The sequence below is a fragment of the Tribolium castaneum genome, chromosome 5 (genome assembly GCF_031307605.1).
Source record: "Tribolium castaneum strain GA2 chromosome 5, icTriCast1.1, whole genome shotgun sequence".
NCBI classification, from domain to species: Eukaryota; Metazoa; Arthropoda; class Insecta; order Coleoptera; family Tenebrionidae; genus Tribolium; species Tribolium castaneum.
This window is the reverse complement of record NC_087398.1, coordinates 2,060,240-2,081,720: the sequence shown is the minus strand read 5'-3', so window position 1 is coordinate 2,081,720 and position 21,481 is coordinate 2,060,240. Positions and strand designations below refer to the sequence as shown.

General features: G+C 34.2%; 1 protein-coding gene and 1 long non-coding RNA gene across 6 annotated transcripts in view; one reads left to right on the top strand and one right to left on the bottom strand.

Annotated features, from left to right (window-relative positions):
- Nucleotides 1-9,548, top strand: part of NFAT (NFAT nuclear factor) — a 37,863-nt gene extending 28,315 nt beyond the window's left edge. For 4 of the 5 annotated variants that reach the window (XM_015980198.2, XM_008196142.3, XM_008196145.3 and 1 more), the window contains 7 exons: nucleotides 382-555; nucleotides 1,973-2,139; nucleotides 2,188-2,342; nucleotides 2,395-2,734; nucleotides 2,784-2,974; nucleotides 3,331-3,475; nucleotides 6,736-9,548. In XM_015980198.2, the coding sequence (XP_015835684.2) occupies nucleotides 382-555; nucleotides 1,973-2,139; nucleotides 2,188-2,342; nucleotides 2,395-2,734; nucleotides 2,784-2,974; nucleotides 3,331-3,475; nucleotides 6,736-8,534 (2,971 nt within the window). In that variant the 3' untranslated portion in view covers nucleotides 8,535-9,548. The remainder of the gene's footprint in view (nucleotides 1-381; nucleotides 556-1,972; nucleotides 2,140-2,187; nucleotides 2,343-2,394; nucleotides 2,735-2,783; nucleotides 2,975-3,330; nucleotides 3,476-6,735) is intronic. The other variant, XM_008196143.3, reaches the window with a different exon arrangement.
- A 1,283-nt stretch (nucleotides 9,549-10,831) lies between these two features.
- On the bottom strand, nucleotides 10,832-17,116 carry LOC135266250 (uncharacterized). The gene is made up of 5 exons (XR_010334151.1): nucleotides 15,954-17,116; nucleotides 15,162-15,897; nucleotides 14,948-15,106; nucleotides 14,412-14,891; nucleotides 10,832-14,359 (listed from the first exon to the last, which is right to left on the bottom strand). It is a non-coding gene; the product is annotated as an uncharacterized LOC135266250 (long non-coding RNA).
- Between the last annotated feature and the right edge of the window lie 4,365 nt (nucleotides 17,117-21,481).

Here is a 21,481-nt window from a genome sequence, read left to right as displayed (position 1 = left end):
TGATTAAAGAGCTTGTAAAGTTTATACCGCCCTTCATAAACCCAATTAAAGCCGCAATTTCGGCCACAATTGGTGCCCCAGTGGCCTGCTTTCCTTGAACTTGCCTAAAATGCAAGTAATGTTTGTCGTTGTCGACAAGGAACTGTTTTTTTGATCGTATTTGCCTAAACATGCGAATGCATCTTTTGAAATTTATTGTTGACGTAAGAATGCGTTGAAGGCGATCCAAGTTTTAAATAAGTCTCCATTCTTGATATAGCATCTGTTTCTAACTCAAAGGAGACAACAATAAAACATCGATTAACATGAAGTTTTGGCAGATGAATCACTAGCACCAGTTTTGTTTAAAATTGGGGAAAAACAGTCGTTTTCTTGTTGCAGTTTTGACCACCATGCGGATCCCCTTCATCTCAATAGTATGTCCGAACGACTTACCTGGAACGGCGAACGGGCCGAACCCAAGAGACTCAAAATGGACATAAAATTAGAAAATGAAGACGTCAATGATAGATATTGTTTTCCTGACACGCTGAGAAGTTGCAAAGACAGCACAACGTAAGTCACCCACTTGAATCGATTTTCTCAATCCGCAAATGCCGAACCAAAGTAAAAAAGTGAACTGTTATCTTGCCAATTATTTAATTAACAATTTTGGTGTTTAATACATAATAAATAATAATACATGTAAATTGTTTCTTTTTTTTGAGAAGAATAAAGTTTTCTTGACATTGCTTTAAAAAGTGAAAATTAATAACTTAAAAACTAAAAATTCGAGAGGAAAATGGCTTGTTCCAGCGAATTCTACGGTTCGTTTTTCGTCTTATTAGGGTTTCACACAATTTAATTTTTTTTTTCCCAAAATTTTACTTTCACAAAAAAACCACGCTCTTGCAAAGTTTTATGAACTTTACTATGTCTTTGCAACCGTCTCGAGTTTTTAAGAGTGCAAAAAAGTCAAATATTTCGATTTCTTGAGGTTTGATGTTTCCAATTTTTGTCGAGCAAAAATTGTTCCCGGAACATTTATCGAGCAATAACTCCACAACTATTAAAGATAACCCTATGAAGTTTATTATCGTTGGAAAGCTCTTTAAATTATCCATCATTTTCAAAAAAGACCTTGGTTCTCCGACTAATAGTTTTCGAGAAAATTGCAAATAGAAGCAAAAATAGGCAAAATTTTAAAAAATTCATGACTTAAAAACTATTGGGAATTTCGCAATTCGCTCAACGCCAATCGATTCCCCGGATCATTTTATATAGGTTCGTATCAAAATATTTCCATTTTTTTGAATAATTTTATCGTGATTCAGAAAATAAAAAAACTGAAAAATTTTCAAGGAAAATGGCCCATTTTGAAAATGTCTCAAAATTTATTGAACCTCATTTGATACATTTTGTTGTGCTCCTTACGTTGGAACGACTGTTAAACTGTAAATCAGAGCAAATCTTGAGGAAATAATTTTAAAAATTTAGGGTTAATCTTGAGGAAATCAGTAAAAATCTTGAAGAAATTATAGGAAATCCTGAGTAAATCTGATGTATTTGTGGTGTCGTAGTTTAACCCTCGTGGTGAATTAAGCCGTTTTTGTAGCTGTTTTATTTTCGCCGTAATCGGAATTTAAGAATCGAATTTATTTTACGTAATCTTGAATCTATGAATTTTTTTTCCTTTCTATTTTTTTAGACAGTCCTAAATTTCCAACGGTTTTAAAAGACATTTTCTCCAAAACTATTAGTTTTGGAGCATTTTAACTTATACTATCGTGTTCAGTGTGTAATTTTACGTCTAGAAAACCATGAGAATTTTTAGGGGTTTTGTTAGATATGTACCTACTTATATAAAACAATAAAATCCTCTAAAACCCTCTAGAGTTCTTAAATGAACAATTCCAATTTTCTTTAGGCAACGCTTTCATTTTAATTTTTCTCGAGATATGGTTTGTTTTTAGTTAATAATTTTTGTTGGTAGGTTGATCCGCACGGCGCCTGCCGGCTCAATCCCTTCCTTAAGTATGAACAACAACCAGACGAGTTCTTCGGGCCGGGCAGTCCCCCGATGTATCCCTCTATCAAATCGGCAGCCCTCCTCATCTCCCGTTCCTCTCACCACTCAATTAAGTACGACTTCCAAATACGGTGAGTAAAAAAACCGTGAAGAAAACCTCATCTTGACAAAAAATTTAGCATCCGAAGTGAGTCTGACGATCGTCAAACAGCCCGAGCAGCAGCACAGAGCGAGGTACCAGACGGAGGGCAGCCGGGGCGCCGTCAAAGACCGCGAAGGGAACGGATTTCCCGTCGTGCAATTGGTGGGCTACTACCAGCCCACAACATTACAAGTTTGTGCCGCTTTCCCGTTAGTCCAAATAACACTAATTTCCATTTTCGTAGGTATTCATCGGAACGGACGTAGGCAAAGTAGCACCTCACATGTTTTACCAAGCGTGCAAGGTCAGCGGCAAAAACTCGACCCCGTGCGTTGAGAAGAAAATCGACGGCACGTGCGTGATCGAACTGCAGTTGGATCCGTCGAAAGAGATGAGCGCGACGTGCGATTGCGTTGGGATTTTGAAAGAGCGAAATGTCGACGTGGAGCACAGGTTTCCCGACCAGCTGGGGAACAGGAGCAAGAAGAAGTCGACGAGGTGTCGCATGATCTTCAGAACGACGCTGACGCATGACGACGGCACGGTGGAGACGCTGCAAGTGTGCTCGCAACCGATCGTGTGCAGTACGTCTCAGTCCGTTTAAAATTTTCCTTTTCTAAGGGTTATTTGCAGCACAACCGCCCGGAATACCGGAAATCTGCAAAAAATCGCTCACTTCGTGCCCTGCCAGCGGAGGCTTGGAGCTGTTCGTTCTGGGTAAAAATTTTCTCAAAGATACTAAGGTTCATTTTCAACAAATCGACGACGACAGACACATCCGGTGGGAACAAGCCGTTGTTCCCGACAAGGAATACCTGCAACAGGTTGGTGTTTGCTCAAATAAGCGTCCCCATTTCGCCTTGTAACCGTTTCTTAAAATATTACGTTGTCGCTGACTTTTTTCAAAGACATTGTTCTGGATTTTTTCTAAAAACTTAAAGCTCATTAACCAAACAATTAAGAACTTAAGAAGTAAAAAAATGCCACTTTTTAAATGTATACTTTATTTTCTAAGATATCTATTAGAAAACCACCTTGTATTAAAACTTGTATCAAACAATTAAGAATTTGTAAGAAGTAAAAAACTAAAATCCTGATCAATTGATTAAAAAAAAAATAAAAAAAATAAATCCTCGGAATTCAGTAAAATTTTTACTGATTTTTTCATTCCTTGTTGCAGACACATTTCGTTTGCGTAATTCCGCCGTACCGTAGACCCGACATTACCGAGCCTGTAACAGTCAGGTTATGCGTGGTCTCTAGCGGCAAAACTAGTGAGCCTCACCAGTTTGTATATACCCCTGTTAATGGGGCTATACCGAGCGGTAAGATAGCAATAATTCTATTTCTTGGCAGTTTAACAAAGGATTGGTTTAATTTGCTGCTTTGGTCGTGTAAAATCACTTCAAACATCAAATTTTTCGTCTTGTTTTCAATACACACGAATCAAAGCAGCGCCAAAGATTGAATCAATCTGTGCTTAAGCATGCGTTGCATGAAATTAATTGAATGTTAGAGAGTCGGAAAGTATCGCAAAAAAGTGTTATTTGGCTGGAATTACCTTTTCAATAATTTATTTAAATGATGTTGGAAACAATTTGCGGCACTTTGTCCGATAATGGAATGAAATTGGAAAATTGTTGCCCTATTTTTTTATTTTTTGTTTTTGCTTAAGCAGTAAACGTTAGTTTTGTTGATTGAAATAAAAGACAATTTTTCAATTTAACTTTGTGAATATTTGAGGAGGCAAATTTGCATTAAAGATTGAACGTGTCTGGAAGTTGTTAAAGCTGAGTATTGAAAGTTTGTGGCGTAATTGCGTGAGTGTATGTGTGTGAATGCGCTTGTTTGTGTGTTTTAATGCAGCATTTGCCCCGCCGATTTCAGATAGGGGTTATATTACGCTGTTCATTGGAAGTTATTGATTTAATTTGCGATTATTTAAATAATTTTGCTTTCGCGTAACGTAACCCCAGATTTCCAGTGGCTTTGGAAGCAGAACATGTTTCATATCTTGTATTTTTTGTGTTTTATTTAGGTAGAATTCCGCAGTTTGCATCATATATTTCAAGTAAAAGTACAGTATTCTATAAATACTACTTTATATATTGACGTGTAATATATATAAACAATGAAATGTATTCCAGTTCTTTGATATGTATTTTATTACGAACTTATTGTACCTTTGATTTCTTTGAAATGTAATTATTTATGACATTTTTTTGTATTCAAGCATTTGCAGAATGTAGTGCCAAAGCCAGATTTTATTTCATTCTTGTACTGTAAAATCTTTTGACGTCAGCTGCCACCATTTCATGTAGGTCTCGTGTATATAGCACCGAGTTGAGTCAAAAAATTTTACAATTCTTGTGTCGATACTTCGACCACATTTCTGTATGAGATGCAAAGTTGTTATAAACAAATTTCAATTGCGTTTGCTTTCACTTTGTCTCATACAGCATACAGACTCTGTATACGCAGAGGGGCCGCCTGCCATCGTCTTCTCTCAGCCTGCGGGGCCTAACCTACGCCGATGACGCGTCATTCAGGTTCTAGTTTCACGGGTACTTAAAAAAACACACGACACATCACCACACCTACGCACACATACACACATCACAACCTTTCTTTCCAGGAACAATGATCCAATTTCATTATTTCTTGTTGATACGAAATTTTATTTATTGCTGAGTCACTACCTTCTCCATTTCGCATCGAACTGAGCAATAAATAAACCCGCACTTGTTCCTAAAAGAATGCATACACGGAAACATCTCACACAACACTACAGAAACAAGCGTTATACTTGTTATCATTACACTCTACCTATCCTTAATTTTAATTTACACTATAAATTTTCAAACATCATTACTTTTTAAGTTCATCTTTACAGTATAAGCTTTTACATGTAGACTTTTCTGTTATAAATGTAATTTTAAGTTTGACTATTCAAAAAATGAGAATTTAACAGCGAGTTAGGGTCCTCCTGGAATTCATTAAAAGTAACAATATCTAGGTACGCCACTGCAGCGGATAGGTTTTTTTTTACAGGGATACCGACTTCAGAACACTCCCCTGATTGCGACCCTCAATGTTAACGCAACGTGTAAATGAGATGACTGTTTTTTTGAGTGAGTCTTTAGGCTATTATCCCGTAATCACCAACTCCATTTTATATCCTCTTAAGAATTCTCTCTACAATCGATTTGGGACTGGGTAAATGGTTAATTTAAGATCATGTCACGCTTCATGTTTTCGAGGGACATCACTCCCAACAAAAATATATTTTATAACACACGTAAAGCTAATTTTGCCATCTTAACACTGAAACTTTGTTACAAAATGTATTTTTGATGGGGTCTCATCTAATAGTTTCAACATGCGGGATGAGATCTCCATTGTTTCGCATGCATTCATTCACGAAAACCATAGATTTCATCCCACATTCGCTCATAACGCGACACGCATTTTTTGTTACGATAGTTTTAACTGGGAAACGTATTAACATCCAATATTGCCATTGCAGGTGGACGCTTACCTCAGTCAGTCAAGCAGTAACTTAAAATTAATAGTTACTAACAAAAACTAGACACAACTTAAACATGGGAAAAACAGTCATTGTTCTAATAATTTAATTATAACATCTATAATGATTAATTTTTCCCATTTTTCACTGTTTTTTGTCGTCCAGAAAGATGAGACGAGTGTCCACACTAAAAATTATCTCTTTCCGTGATAATGTTCCGATTTATAACTCAGCCATTCCATTTTAACGCACGCGACACTGCACAAATTTTTAGATTTATTTTCAGTTTTTATGAACAGATCAGTAGAAGTGTTTGAAAATTTCGGTGCTATTCCTGGACTAGCTGAACTAAAGTCACGAAGAACAGCGTGCTTTAATAATTATTTATCGAAATCTCTTTTACCATTATGTTCTGAAATGCACTTTACTGTTTTCGAAAACTTTGTACATTTTGTATGTTGTTTCTAATGTTTATTTTTACCAAAAAAATTCGATAACTTTCAATGAACTGTCCACCTGAAGTGGCGAAATTGCCCTTTCCATTATTTTAGTTATTCTAATCATGACCATGACCTGTTGAATTAAGCTAAAACTATTTCAGGCTATGTTATGAATTGAGACTTTGCATAAATTGGTGGTGGAATGATTGGAAAGCAACTAAATTTAGAATCGCATCATCACAATTGGGTAGAGAGGTTTCTTACGTGTTTTTTACCCAGAGAAAGAAATTTTAGCCTGAAGTATTTAATCATCATATTATACTTGTCATAAATCCTTGAATCCTTGATTGTAGGTTTAGATTTGAGTGATACCAGGCCAAATGGAATGAATGTTTTTTCTGTAACTGGTTATTGTGGTTCTGTGTGAGATTGGGGCGTTAACATTGGAGGTCATGTCTATCAAGCCATTGTCTCTCAATCTTTTTTTGTGTAATTGTTGTAACAAAGCGTGGCTTGAGTGGCACCGCCCCCCCTTTTTTTACAGTGGCTTTGACGGCAGCTCTTAGTTTTAAAGCATAACTGACCCTGCGTGTTCTTATACAGTTTCTGTATTTTACAGTTCACGTTGATCCTCCGCCTGCTACCACGCAAGCGCCCTTTTTTAACAAGATGCTTTGGTCGTCGAATATCAGCAAGCGCGAGCAAGACTTGGGCATGATGCCCCCGCCAGAGTCCAGTCTGGTCCCCATGGCGTCGCGACGCCCTTCCATCAGCCTGCCCTCCACAAGCGACAACCTTTCGCCCCCTTTGCGCACCCTCAAGCAGGAGTACATTGACGAGAACAGCCAAGGTTCCATCGACCATTCCGAACGCTACAGACACATCTCGGAGAGTTCCCTCGACGTCCATCCCGGCGACTCCAACATGTCCATGATCAACGAAAACTCAATCGACATGCTGAGCCACAACAACATGATCAACGAAAACTCAAACATGAGCGTCAGCAACGACGAAATCATGGTGCGCAGAGGCTCAATCTCGCGCAGCGTTTGCGAAAACTCGATGGACGTCAACTTGAGCAACTCGCAAATGTCGGACAACTCCTGCAGTAACGTCATGCAACATTGCAGTAACTCAGTCGTAACGGACCGCTTAGTATTATCCCAACCGGTCCTAATGCAGAACATGCTAGTTTCGGGCGCGACTGCCGAAGAATTGAAAGTCATGGACTTGCGCATGAAAATGCCAATGGCCACAGTGGCCGACTTGGGCAACAGCAGCGCCCCCTCAATGGCCACGTTACAGAGCTTCGGCGTAACGGAAGCCAACAATGCCCCACTGCCAGCGCAAAGCGCCCAAAGTGTCGAAAACTTCCTCACCAACATTGAGGCAACCAAGGCGCTGTCGAGCGATTTCCAAATAAAGAAAGATAAAATGAACGAAATTATAAGCCCGTTTCGGCGAAATAACAGCACGGAGCCGGTTTTCCTAAGCTCGCAGCGCCCTTTCCTCAGCGGAACCTCCGAGAGCGAGAACTTGCTAGTGGCCAAGAGCGAAGCTGCGGCAATCGCCGAACAAACAATCACGGAACAAGCCAGCGCAATCACCACGATTAGCACTATTGAAAATGTCGTCACGACGGAAAAGTTGGACCAACTTGTGAATTCCACAGTTGAGTCGCATATTGGAAGTCCGACTCGTTCGGAACCGGTGAATAAAACCAGCTCGGATGACGTTATACACGACGTTATGCTCAATTCGCGTTCGAGCCTAATGGTGGCGCCGATGATTAACACGACTTTGCCGCCAATGAACCATGATCTCAACCAGAACTCGGCGAACTTGTCGCCGGCGGTGATTCTGAACTCGCAGATCTCGCCGAGTCTGATGTGTCGCAACGCGCCGGAGGCGCTCCTGCAGCCGAATGTGACCGTGGAAGCGCACACATCCCCGCTACATTCCCCCGTTGCGAATCCGCTGTCGCTCACTGCCGACCCCGAGAAGGTGGTGCTGTTCAAGGCCGCGGTGGATCTGCTCGAGACGCAGAAGAAGATCTCGGAGCTGGACAGCCGAAAGGCGATGGAGAGCAAGGAGCCGATGATGAATAAGATGATGATGAACGATATCATGACGACGTGCACCAGCAACGACGTGATGCCTTCAAGTAGACTAAGTCAATTACAAGGGAACAATTTTGTACCACAAGCGCCACTTTTAAACACGGTACCGACGATAGCTCAGGACAATAAGTCTGATTTTGTCATACCAGTGCCTGTGAAAGAGATGACTGGTGTCGCTGATAAGAAGAACGAGGATAGGATGATCCCGCAGTCGTTCACCTCGCTCACTGAAAACGAACTGATCAACTTGATAAACCCTAGTTGTTTCGACCAAGGTAATAACAGCAACTATCACTAGCTTTGTAACTAAGTGTTCTTTCTCCTTAATGTAGCACCAGTAGTTACTAAAAGTGTGTGTAGCACTAGTGTATAAATGTATTGGTGGACAAATCAAACATCCGATTAGTTGTATAAGTTTGTTTTGTAAGAGACTAACTTTAAAGTTTCGTCGTGTTAACACTCTTTCATTGCATGGCTTCTTTTCCTAGTTGCTAATCCATTTATTTTTTTCAGTATAAATTCATTGGTGGAGGCATCATTCATGTTCCGTACTCATTGCTGTGTAAGGTGTTATTGTTTGCATTTAAAAGCTGAGTGTGCTTTTTAATTGAATGATAAGGCACTTATACATGCAACTTCTAATTAAGTACAAGAAGTTACATTTTTTACGTTGTTCATATGTAATGTTTACATATTTGTTGTAAGATTACCACGTCGTAATCGAGTATTATCGCGGTTGCTCATCAGCAATTTGTTCAAATCTATGCCATTTTTGTAAAACATTGACAAGGTAGTAGGCTCTGTATATGTTGTTACGATTAAGTTTGCTCAATTACATGATATGCTTTCTATTTATACAAAAAATAAAGAAAAACAAAGAGACTTAAATTTTCATCCTATTCGATCTGCTTGTGCAAGTTTATGTCACTTTTTAACGTTTTCTTTAACTTATGTTCCATCTTGGAATTATGTAAAATTTTAATTTTATTTTTAAAATGTCAATGCAAATAGGCTAAGGAGAAATCAAATTTCGACACAGTGTTTTCTATGAAAACAAACTGTGCATTATTTATACTTGTCGGTAATTTATTTTCTAGTTTTAAACGTCATTGTTTTATTTATGATTATTTTGTTCAATCATTAAAAGTGCTATATCTCTTATCATTTTAGGTTATTTTAAACGCAAAACAAGTATAAATAATATTTATTACTGTATATTATATGTATAAAATTTGTATGGCTATATGAACCTATTCAAGTGTTATGATTGTTAAAAGGTGTATATTTCAGAAAAAATATATATTGAATACAATCCGTCTTTCACTACCCCACCCACAATCCCCGTCCTAAAACAAAATAAAAAAAAAGAAAACAGAAACTAAACATTTAAATGACTAGGAAAAAAAAGTATAAAAAATGGCAATATTTAAATAACACTGACCATAAGGCAAGCAAAAAATTACGGCCTAGGGTACATCCCAAATGATAAGAGAAAAAGTACAAATACAAAAATTACATCATAAACCGTATTAAAAAAAATTCAAACTTTTACCAATTTGCGCTCTGTTTGAAGGAAATTTAATTCTCTACGCTTTGTTCCCTTCATTTTTCTGTATGTTGAATGTTGAAAATAAGGAGTGTAAATTGCTAATAGCTTGGCTGTAAAAACAAGCGCGAAAATGTCGCTCTCAAATTATTTGTCATTATGAACCCCAAAGAGAAAAATTTAATTTTGAAGAAATGTGCATCAACGAACGAGTTAGGAGTCCTCACTTCAGCTAATCTAAATTTACGAGAAGAGTAGATAGAGATAGCCGGTTCAAAAACCACCTCCACCTCCCTCTACTGCGCATGTGTGAAAATTGTGTCAGTCAGCCGCAGACGCAAGCGCGTAATCGCAGCTCGCTGGCCTGCGACCAGCTGGTCAGCCGGCCTGCGGCCGACTGACGCCATTTGTGATGATGCAAATATATTTATGTAGTATAATAATAATAATAATAATAATAATCGTCGCCATCTTGGAAGTTTGAAAGTCGGCGGCGGTCATTTTTGTTTAATGGTAAATTGGCGCCAAATTTAAATTATTTCAAAATTAATATTTGAAATTAGTCGGCCATGTTTGTTTGTTAAAAAAAATGGCGCCAAAATTTTAATTTATTTAAAAATTAATATTGGGTGTAATGTTGGTAGCGCCGATGTCGTCACAAATTCCGCCTAAATTCTCACGTTAGATGGCGCCACGGTCTGCAAACTTTTCGCTAGATGGCGCTGCCGTCAGCGCAGCCGTCAATCAAAGATGGCGCTGGCCTCCATTTTTTTTTTTTAAACACACCCCCCGCCCGTTTGCGAATATGCAACCAAGAAAACAAGTAGTAGTAGTAGTAGTAGTAGCTTTTTGGGGTTGTGAAATTTTTGGTTTTTGGGGTTGTGAAATTTTGAATATATGATTTTTGAAATGTGCAATTGTGAATACATGAAGTATATATACAATACATGCTGTATTGAGTTAAGCAAAATATCAGAAAATCATCGCGCTTGTCACTAATAACTAATAAAGGAAAGTCATTATTTTATCGATAAGGAAAAAAAACCTAGTATATGTAGTTTTTTATTTTTGTAATGTTGTTTGCCTAACTTGTCTGTTGCGCACCAAGTTTATTTTGTTATTTGTTTAAAATATAATGCAAAAAAAGTTGTTGTTGTTGTTGTTCCTTCCATGGGGAGTCGAACCTCAGGTAGGTAGAGTGGATAGTGCTGTCTATTTTGGAAACCTGAAACAAATTCACATAAGCTATTTGGTTAATGGATAATAATAAAAACAATAAATTACTTTAATTGTTTATTACATCTAAATATAAGTACATACATACATACATATTATAATACATAAACATTATAATACAATAACTACAATACAAATTAAATATTATTCCTGAGTTTGAGGAAGAATATTTTTATGACCCCAAGATAATGTTCTACCTTCAGAATTGTTTAAGATGTAACGTTTATCATCTTTGAAAGATAAAGCAATTTTTTTCTTTAATTCTGTGTAAATGTTATGAAGCTTCGAACGAAAGATATTCATTTCTTTAATAATTTCAGTGTTTGGAACAGTAACTGCGTTTTGGTAGTCAATTTTATGTAATTCACTTGTAATTACATTGTGTTTAATACCCTTAGCTTTTTTAGATAATTCACCTTCAACATCCACACAATATGCTTTAGCACCTGTTCCTAAAAATTCTGATATTACACGTCCTTTATATTCATCTTTCATCTTCCCGATGACAGAAGACGATACAGGTATTCCATGAATATTTTCTGCTTTATAATTTGAAGTATCAAAACGCTCTATATTAGATTTAATATCATCATAAATATTTTCACAAAAAATTTCAATTACTAAACTATCAGTATCGGTATACAAAAGCGTTGCATTGTTACCGTATTTAAGTTTTATGAAATTATAATAAAAATCATACATAATAGTTTTACTGATATCTAGAATAGTAAAACCTACATACAGAGGTTTATTGTAGAAAACTTTTTCGTTCTCTAATTGAATAGCTACAAAATTTGGTGTAAAGATAGATGAATTTTTAAAATTTGGTCGTGCAATTAAACTTTCAGCACCTGGTTTTCTACCTATATTATTCCATGATGTTACCAATTTCACGTTTACTCTTTTATCAATTGATTCCATGGTTTTACCAAAAACTGAATTATTCATTAATTTAAATACATCTTTTTCTAACGCGTTTTTTGATTTGTTACGCATTTCTGTATTTAAATCAATATATGTTTTCAACCATGGTGATTGATTAAAACTTAAAACACGGTGAATATTAATTAATTTTAAACCACCTTGTATAGCTTGTCTTAAATTTCGATAATGTAAAACATAGTGTACTTTATTGTTCAAGGTTGCGCAAAGTTTCTCAGTTTTACTAGAGGGAGGAATAAATTTTTCAGGACAAAATGGTAAATCGTTGTGAAGATTATGTAATTCAGAAGGATATTCTAAATCAACTTCGAATATATAACCTACATCAGCGTTATCTGTCAAATTGAGAATTAGGTTATCATTGAATTCATTAGGATCTTCCCATCGAAAACCGCTATAAGGTAAATATTCAGACATTGCTGCTCCATACAAGTTGGTTGCATCAAGGTACATTATAAAAGAAGTTGGTTTAGAAGGATCATGATTTGATAAAAACTTATTATTTGCTACTGCTTTACGTTTTGAACATTGACAAAGTCCTCCTCTAATAGATTTTCGAAAGAAATGTACCATGTCTATATCAGTTAACAATTCGAATTTAATTCCAGTCATTTTTAACATAGCATCCCAGCCTAATGAAGGTGCTGTTAAGTAATGAGCTGGATCTAGTTCATAAATTTTGAGACAAACCTTTCTGAAATTTTCAAAAATGTCTGTTAGTAACAAAACATCAGACTTTAAATAAATGTCGGAATAATCACCTAACGTTTTGCAATCAAATAGATTCCAGACTTCCTGTGCTCGCTCATAATCATGTTCACTGATATCAGTTTTATTAAGATTATCATAAAATTGTTGAATCAATGGTAAACTGGTATCATCTAACTTATTAAAACAATCCAAATATGAATATGGAAAAACACCTTTTTGTCTTATCAAATTAAATTGGTTATCGTCCGGAAAGTGTTTCCGAATGGTTAGACATTCATTAGAAGTTAAAGTCTGAGATAATTTATCTAATGAAAAAGAAAGGAAACGGAACGAATCTACGAATCTAAGCGTTATAAAAATATTGTCAACTGTATTTGTAGTCGTGTTCATGACCTTATCAACTAAAATTTTTTTTGAAAATGTAATATACTTTTCTTTAGTTTGAGCAATGCAATTAATGATGGTCTTTTCTGTTGCTAAAGCTTTAATAAATAAATGACTATCATAATTAGTTAAATTATGACAAAAAACAGGGATATATTTTGGAATCTTATAATTTAAATTACAAATAGAATGTGCAGGTCCTAAAAATTCACCTGTTAAGTGACAATGATTACGAACTCTATCACAATTTAGACTTCCGTAATCTGTTTTGAAAGGTTCTTTACATAAATGACAATGGGTAGATATTTGAAAAACCAATTCATCTAACGGAGTCATTTCAAGTGGTACGATATGTTTGAGGTGATCGTGATAAAGTCTATTTACATCATCTTGCAACCATTTCACAAAAATTTTAGGAGCATCTTTTCCTCGATAAGTCCGATAAATTGATAAATTATCATTATATGCACATTTTATGTAATATCCGAAACTATATGGTTCATGTAAATGTGTAACAATTGTACGGATATTATCGGCTGAATTATCATTGCGTAAAGGTTTTAAAATAGATTCAAAATCGAAATAAAATACAAAAGGAACTTTAAGAGATTTATCAAAATTTTGAAATGTTAATTCATTACCAGGCACTTCTTTACCAAATTTATTTATAATCAGATCAGAAGTTGGTAATGTAGTGACAACTTCATTACAAGCATACTTACGATGTTTAACTAATTTTTGTTCACTCGAAAAAAATAATAGACAACCGTTACATATAAATTTAGCATGATTATGTTTGGAAAGTTGTGAACTTATTAATCGAGAAATGTTGCTTATCAGACAGTAATGTTTGATCATTCTTTCATCGTCTACGATAAGTAATAAATTTACATGAATGTCTCGTTTCTTAGAAGTTAAATAAAAGGGACCTATAATATCTGATACCCATTTACCTTTTTCATGATCAAAACGCTGCTCTGTTCCATAGACATTTACACTAATATTATTAAGTGCTTCAAATTTAAAAATATCAGTTAATTTAACCGGAAATGAAATATCTGTAAAATCTAATTCCTCTTCAAACTCACGATAAGCATCAACTCGATGTCGATTAACATTTACTTCAGTTGAATGAAGGTGTGCCAAAACAGACCATTTGAAACATTCATTATCATCATTATGAATATTGATAACCGCTCTCCGCTTCGCTATGTCCTTCGGTAATGGTATATATGTTGATGCACGTAGTGGATTGAATTTGTTGATATTAAGTTCCAAAAACAAAATTTCCATTAAAATCCAACCTAAAAAATTTAATACAATAATATGTTTATAAATAAAATTGATATTACTTACCACTATCTTTTTCCAAGAATTCACTCATTTTGTTTTTTATGACGCCACATATTTCTTCCAGTTCTACCTTAATATTTGTCGATATTGAAATGATGATATTTTTAGTGTTGAATGATTTGATTTCGATAATGTCTTTAGAAGGTAAAATATATTTAGCAAAAAGTTCGAAATTAATTTTAAGTTGGTTAAATTCTCTCAGTTTTCTAGTTATTAAAGTGATAAGTTTATCTTGATTTCTTTCAAAAAAATTGCACACTTCCAAGTCATCTAGTTGTGAATTTTTCAATCGGTATGAGGTAATTCTTGATTTGAAGGCAACTTGATATTCTTCAACGAAATCATCATCATCATTAATTTTGGCGGAGATGACACTTTTATGTTTTAAAGAACGTAAATGGTTTAATCTGGATCCTCTGTAGTGACTATTGCATATTTCACAAAATTGATGAAATGAACATGATGGAGCGTTAGTAGTAACTTCTAAAAACAAAAACAAGTTATAATAATAATAATATAAAGAATATTTACAAAAATACCTTGTAAAGGTGTTCTAGTTGTCAGGCGGGCTTTTTTAGGAGTCATATCATCCGAATCCATTGAACACAATGATGAATTTGTAATATGACGCCTATAGTTATCAAATCTCGTAAATGACGTTTTACATCCGGTGCAAGTGAGTTTAGATAATTTATCACCTTAAAAATGCTCTTAATTAAAACAATTTCTATAACGTAAAATGTATTTACTTACTATGTTTTTTTACATGACGTGTTAAAGCATCTTTGCGAGTAAACTTGTTATCGCATTGAGAGCACTTGAACATGATTACTTTCATACACGGACAGTCGAAGTAGAAATGAATTAATCATTGATGCGATATGATTTTATATTCCATAAACTTTGCAACCGGATATTGTGGTTCCTTACGTAAAAATTCAAAAAATTCAAAATATAACTGATAAAAATTTAACGTTTTTAAGGAAAAAAACGTTAGACAGGAAATATGATAACAAAAATAATCAGAATGAATATTATTTTTTATTAGACATAAAACAAACTACATACTTAAACTAACAAAGTCATACACCTAAATAAATTTTTAATTGCAGTTTTTAAGCCAAACCTAACGCTATGAACATCATAAAAACGATCCAACATGTACAAACAATTCCAAACATTGCTAAAAAGGTAGGAACATGATTAAAACAATTTTTTATTGAAACTACATCATGATCATTAAGTATAAGTCTCTTCCAGTCAGTATCAATATAATTACTATTGGTAAAAACTAGTCTTAATTTAAAATATATTACAGAGTTTGCTATAGAAACATTTTCATATTTAAATATTTCTATTGCAGTATTGCTCAAATAACCCAGATTCATCTTCTTCCATTGGTAATCAACATCGTTGAAAAATAAACTTTTCCAGAGAGGAGACCATCTTGTGTTGTTAGGACTTTCACTAGTGAAGACGATGTACATATCTACAACATCTAACGGTTTTTGCACGTACAACACATTTTGTATAAGAGTAACAAACAAGATGAGTGATGAGTTCAAAAGAGGCATTACACTTGAAACGCAGTGGGTTGTTGTTGTTGTTGTTGTTGTTGTTGTTGTTGTTGTTGTTGTTGTTGTTGTTGGCTTCCTGTATCATCTAAAATACACGAAACACAATTATTTATTGATGAAGGAGGACCATCAAACTGATCTTCGTCAAAACTGTTATAATAATGTTGTAAACATGGTAGATTCAGCTTTATATCATGATCTTGTTGATATGTTTCCGGTAATTTATGAAATATATCCATCAACTGGCACGGTCCTAATTTCAGTAGTTCCAGTTTCATTAGTAATCGAATATCGCTTATGGTTTTTTCAAAATGCAGCACTTTTTTTATAACAGGTTCTACACTCGTTGCCATCTTAAATGGAACTAAATTAGACGTTAAATAATTATATCGTATATATATTTCTTATTTATTAGGTAATATCTTTCATTTCAATCCAACTATTCTGATTATCTGGTAAACCTAACCATTTCACAAATAATTTAGTTCCTTTACGTCGAATCACTTTCTCAACTAAATAGACGTCAGGATATTGAGTTTTTGATAATTCCCAAATATAAAAAGCTCCTTTGATTGGTTGACCTTCTTTATCTTCTAGCAGAAATGTTACAGGATTGGTTAGATTAATCTTACTGATTTTAAAAATTTCCGTTGACCAATTGGGTGTATATCCTTTTTCAAATAACATCTTTTCTTTGCTAATTCTTACGAAATCTCCGACTTTAAATTTTTTTCTGTTTTTATCAACAATCTTTAGATGATCATATGCTGTTATGTCTCCTTGATTCGAAGCGTTTATCTCTGTGGGTTTCCTTCCTGTTGTTCGATGTATTGTAGTATTATAATTTTTGGTTATCTCTTGCAATTTATTTATCCATTTATGTGTCGCAAATAACGTAAAATATCGATAAATTTTGGATTTTAAAGTACGTATAACTCGTTCAGCAATTGCTGCTTTTTTAACGCTGTACGTACTATAGTGATTAATATTATAACGTCTCATCAAATCCTGAAAAGTGGTATTATAAAATTCCTTTCCTTGATCTGACTGTAAATTCTTTGGTATTCGTTCTTTTTCATTCTTCAGTATTGATTCCATAGCTCTGCTAACCTCATTAGCTGATTTCGATTTCAGTGGTCTGGTCCATAAAAATTTAGAAAAACAGTCGATTACGACTAAAATATATTTAAATCCATTATTATGATAAGATAAATTTTGCATTTCTGCTAAATCTACTTGCCATAAATCATCCAATCCTTTAATTATAGTACGTCTTCGTTTAAAATTCCTGCGTGCAGGTTTAAATATCTCGTTTACCAATTTTTGCTTTACATCACTAACTTGCTTTAGTCGAACCATTGCTTATTTACGGTACACTTCTCTACAATTTCCATGACGATCTGACATTTGACCTGGAGGACACTTGTTTTTATTATGAGGCATGGGTTCTATCTTTCACTATTTTCATATGAATCTGTTACTTTCCTTTTCTTTGATATAGGTACATTTTCAAGTTGATCTGTATCACCTGCTTTAGAACGTTTGGAAATGGTTTCTGGTTTTATCTTAATACTATCGATTCCTTCAAAGCGTTCTTCAAGTTTTTTTATTCGTCTGGTTATCTCATTTGAATTATTCATAAATTTTTTCCACTTGTTATCGATTTCATAATTTATACTTAAATGTTTGTTATGCAATTCTGATTCAATCGTGTGAGGAATTGTAGCAATTATATTATCAATTTTTTCATCAAGTATTTTGTACTTAACATTCATGGTTAAGTTTAACTGATTAAATTTATCCATCCATATAGCATCTGCTTTATGAACATTATTATTTAAATCCGTTAAAGCAGCTATTACTCCTTCCATCTTTTGGTATATTTGTTTACTTACTAAATCAATATATACCTTATTCGCACAATCTTTGTCTTCTGTTGGATCATTAATGTTACAGATTCTATGATGTTTTAAATCAAGGTCACCATCAGCAGTGAAAACAAAAGGTGATGGTGTAGATTTAAAAAATGCACTTGATGCTGATAACACTTTACGTCCGAATAGATCAATGGGCATTTCAACACTGAGGATTAACCAGAAAAAAACTTAAGCCTAATATATTACACCACATTCCTTTAATTCTTCTTCTATTGATAAAATTTCATTCAGATGGGAATTGTTACCCGCTTTTGTCGCTGCATGTAATAATGCTAGACGTGACACTAATTCATTTATGTCATCCCAGTAAACATATTCTACACGTTTATTAGTGAATAATCCTTCACCAATAAACGGAGATTTAGGAAATGAAGTAAACATTGGTTGCACAATTTGAGTATATTTTACACCTCTATGACCTTTTAGTTGTTTTGTGGGATCATTATTTTTTCTATGTGTATTAGAAATTTCAAGTATTTTTTTGTATGCTGACCGATCCTCTTTTGTAATTTGAGTGTATTTATCTTCAGGGTTTTTAAAAAATATTAGTCTGTATAAACCAGGAGTACCAGGAAATGATTCATTATCTAAAATTAAATCACCATTTTGACTGATTATTAATTCATGTTTACCCATAAATAGTTTATTCTCTTTTGAATTATATCTAGGACCAAATGTCTGATCACTGGTTTTCTCTAAAACTGCTTCTATTGCATTTCTCGCAACTGGAGGATATTGTTCTAAAAATTCATCTAAAATATGTCTGCTATTAATTAAATCATCCATAGTGTCAGATTTGGTTTCTTCATCTTCTTCTTTTATTTCTGGTAATGACTCATATATTTCTTCTGGTTGTCGCAGTGATGTACTAGGTTCATATGTTTCTTCAACTGGTAGTTCAAGTTCTTGTTTAATCTTTTCTTTTTTTGGTAGTTTAAGAAATTGTTTCCTTTGCTTTTGAATATGATGTTTTGGTCTTTTGTGTTGTTTTTGTTGTTGTTGCTGTGGTGGTGGAGATTGCTTCTCCAATTTTATTGAAATTTCTTCTAAAGGATTTATAACAGGCTGAAAAAGCTTTTTAATTGACTCATCCGCTTCACTGCTGTTTAACTTTATGGCTTTATACTTCTTTCGAATTGAATCAGCTGCTTTTAATATATGTCTTTTAAGGTTTTGATCTGGTTTGGTACCCATCATTACCGCTTAATGTTATAAACTAACCGAACAAATCAGAATTATTGTTTATATAACTTCTTATTCGACTGCTATTATAACGGGTCTCAAACTGATATTAACCGATCTCAAACCGATCAGGAACTGCTTTTTAACAGACATTAACCGGTCTGAAACCGATATTAACCGGTCTCTATCCGATAATAACCGCTCTGGAACCGGTATTAACCAATATCACACCGATACTAACCGGTCTGAGACCGATATTAACCGGTCTCTAACCGGTATCTAACCGATACTAACCGCTTTGGAACCGGTATTAACCGATATCGCACCGATACTAACCGCTGTGAAACTGATATTAACCGGTCTGGAAACGTTCTCAAATAGATATCACTCTACACTTGAATAAAATGATCAAACCCTTTTCTATATCGACCCTTATTTAATTCATTATCTTTACATATAACCAAAAAACCATATTGGTTTTTCCAACATTCCTGACATATTTCACAGAATTGTTCGAATTTCATATCAGCACCAACATGATCTTCATATACATGTTTTAAATTTAACAGATCTTGTTTTAATATTACCAATAAATTTGCATTATCTCGAATTAAATGTTTCGGTATTTTTGTATATGTTTGACAGAGATAGAAACTATCAATATTTTTATGCCGGCCCATGCAAAAGTAATCCCTTATCTTAGCTTGATTACACATTATGACATCATCAAATATAAAAATAGAGTTATTTTTTGCATCTTTTGGATCTAGCACGTCTTCATTATGTTCATACTGGTTATATTCCATTCCTTTAATTTTTTGTAGCACATCACTAAGCAGTTTATACTTCGGTTGATATAATGATTTACAATAAATATATATGTTTTCAAATTTCAATCCGTTGGGATCAAACAATAAAGACAATAATATGTTAGTTTTTCCTCCACCAGAAGGTCCACAAATTATACAACGTATTGATTCGGGTAAAAGTGTACCATGTCGATGAGACATTTTATGTTTATTATCAACATTATTATAATCATGATTTATGATAGGTAATTGTAATTTTTGCTTTAACACTTTCATTTTCATACTAAATTAAAAACATTTATAAGAAGGTTTATATAGGGAAAAAAGTTCAGTTAAATGTTGTCTTTCAAAGGGGAAGGACTATTAAATACTGCAATCAATAAATTACCTTTTGAATTACATTTACCAGGATATCAATATTGCGGACCTGGTACAAAACTTAAGAAACGGTTAGAACGAGGTGATCCTGGAATAAACAAGCTTGACAGCTTTTGTAAAACGCACGATATAGCTTACGCTAATTCCAACGATTTAAAAGATAGACATCAAGCGGATCGAATTTTAGAAGATAGTGCATGGTCACGTGTTAAGTCTAAAGACGCTTCATTTGGTGAAAAAGCAAGTGCCTGGTTTGTAACTAACGCAATGAAAGTCAAAAGGAAATTAGGTATGGGAATCCAAAGGAAAAAATCGAAAAGGAAGACAAAGAAATCTAGAAAGAGGACACAGAAAAAACAACAACCTTTTCATAAAGCTCTTTTATCAAATTTAGAAAATAAGGGATATGATAATATAAAATCTGCATTATCAGCTGCTCGTATAGCAGTTAGAAAATCTGGAGGTCGTAAGCGTATAAAAATTCCTCGTATTATACCTATAAAAACAGGAGGATTTTTACCATTGTTACCATTAATTTTTGGAGGACTTAGTGCCTTAGGGGCTATGGGCGGAGGTGCTGCTGCTATAACTAAAGCTGTAAATGATGCTAAAGCAGCGAAACAGAAATTAGATGAGAATAAACGTCATAATAAAGTACTGGAAGATATCGCTATCGGGAAGGCGGGAAGTGGTTTATATCTTCGAAAGCAACCACGAGGTTATGGATTGTATTTACGTAAATTTCCAAAAAACTACCAATAAAACTGCCTAATAGGGCACTAACTGATAATGATTTAAGAAGATATGCTAAATTATTAAAACTACCCAAATTTAAAGGCGTTTTTATGAGAGATGAATTAATTCATATGAAACCTGATAAGACAGAATGTGCTATCATTAATTTGGACTCTAAAAAAGGATCCGGAACTCATTGGGTTTGTTATAGAAAAACAAATAAACAGGTTGATTATTTTGATAGTTATGGAAATCTAAAGCCACCTCTAGAATTAGTACGATACTTAGGAAATTGTAATATTTACTTTAATCATGATCGTTATCAATTTTTATCATATAATTGCGGACATTTATGTTTGATGTTTTTACATAATAAAAGATGAGATAATCATGTATTTTATTCAGTCATGTATAAGACATTCTCCCTAACAGGTGTTGAAAGTACGCTGTCTGAA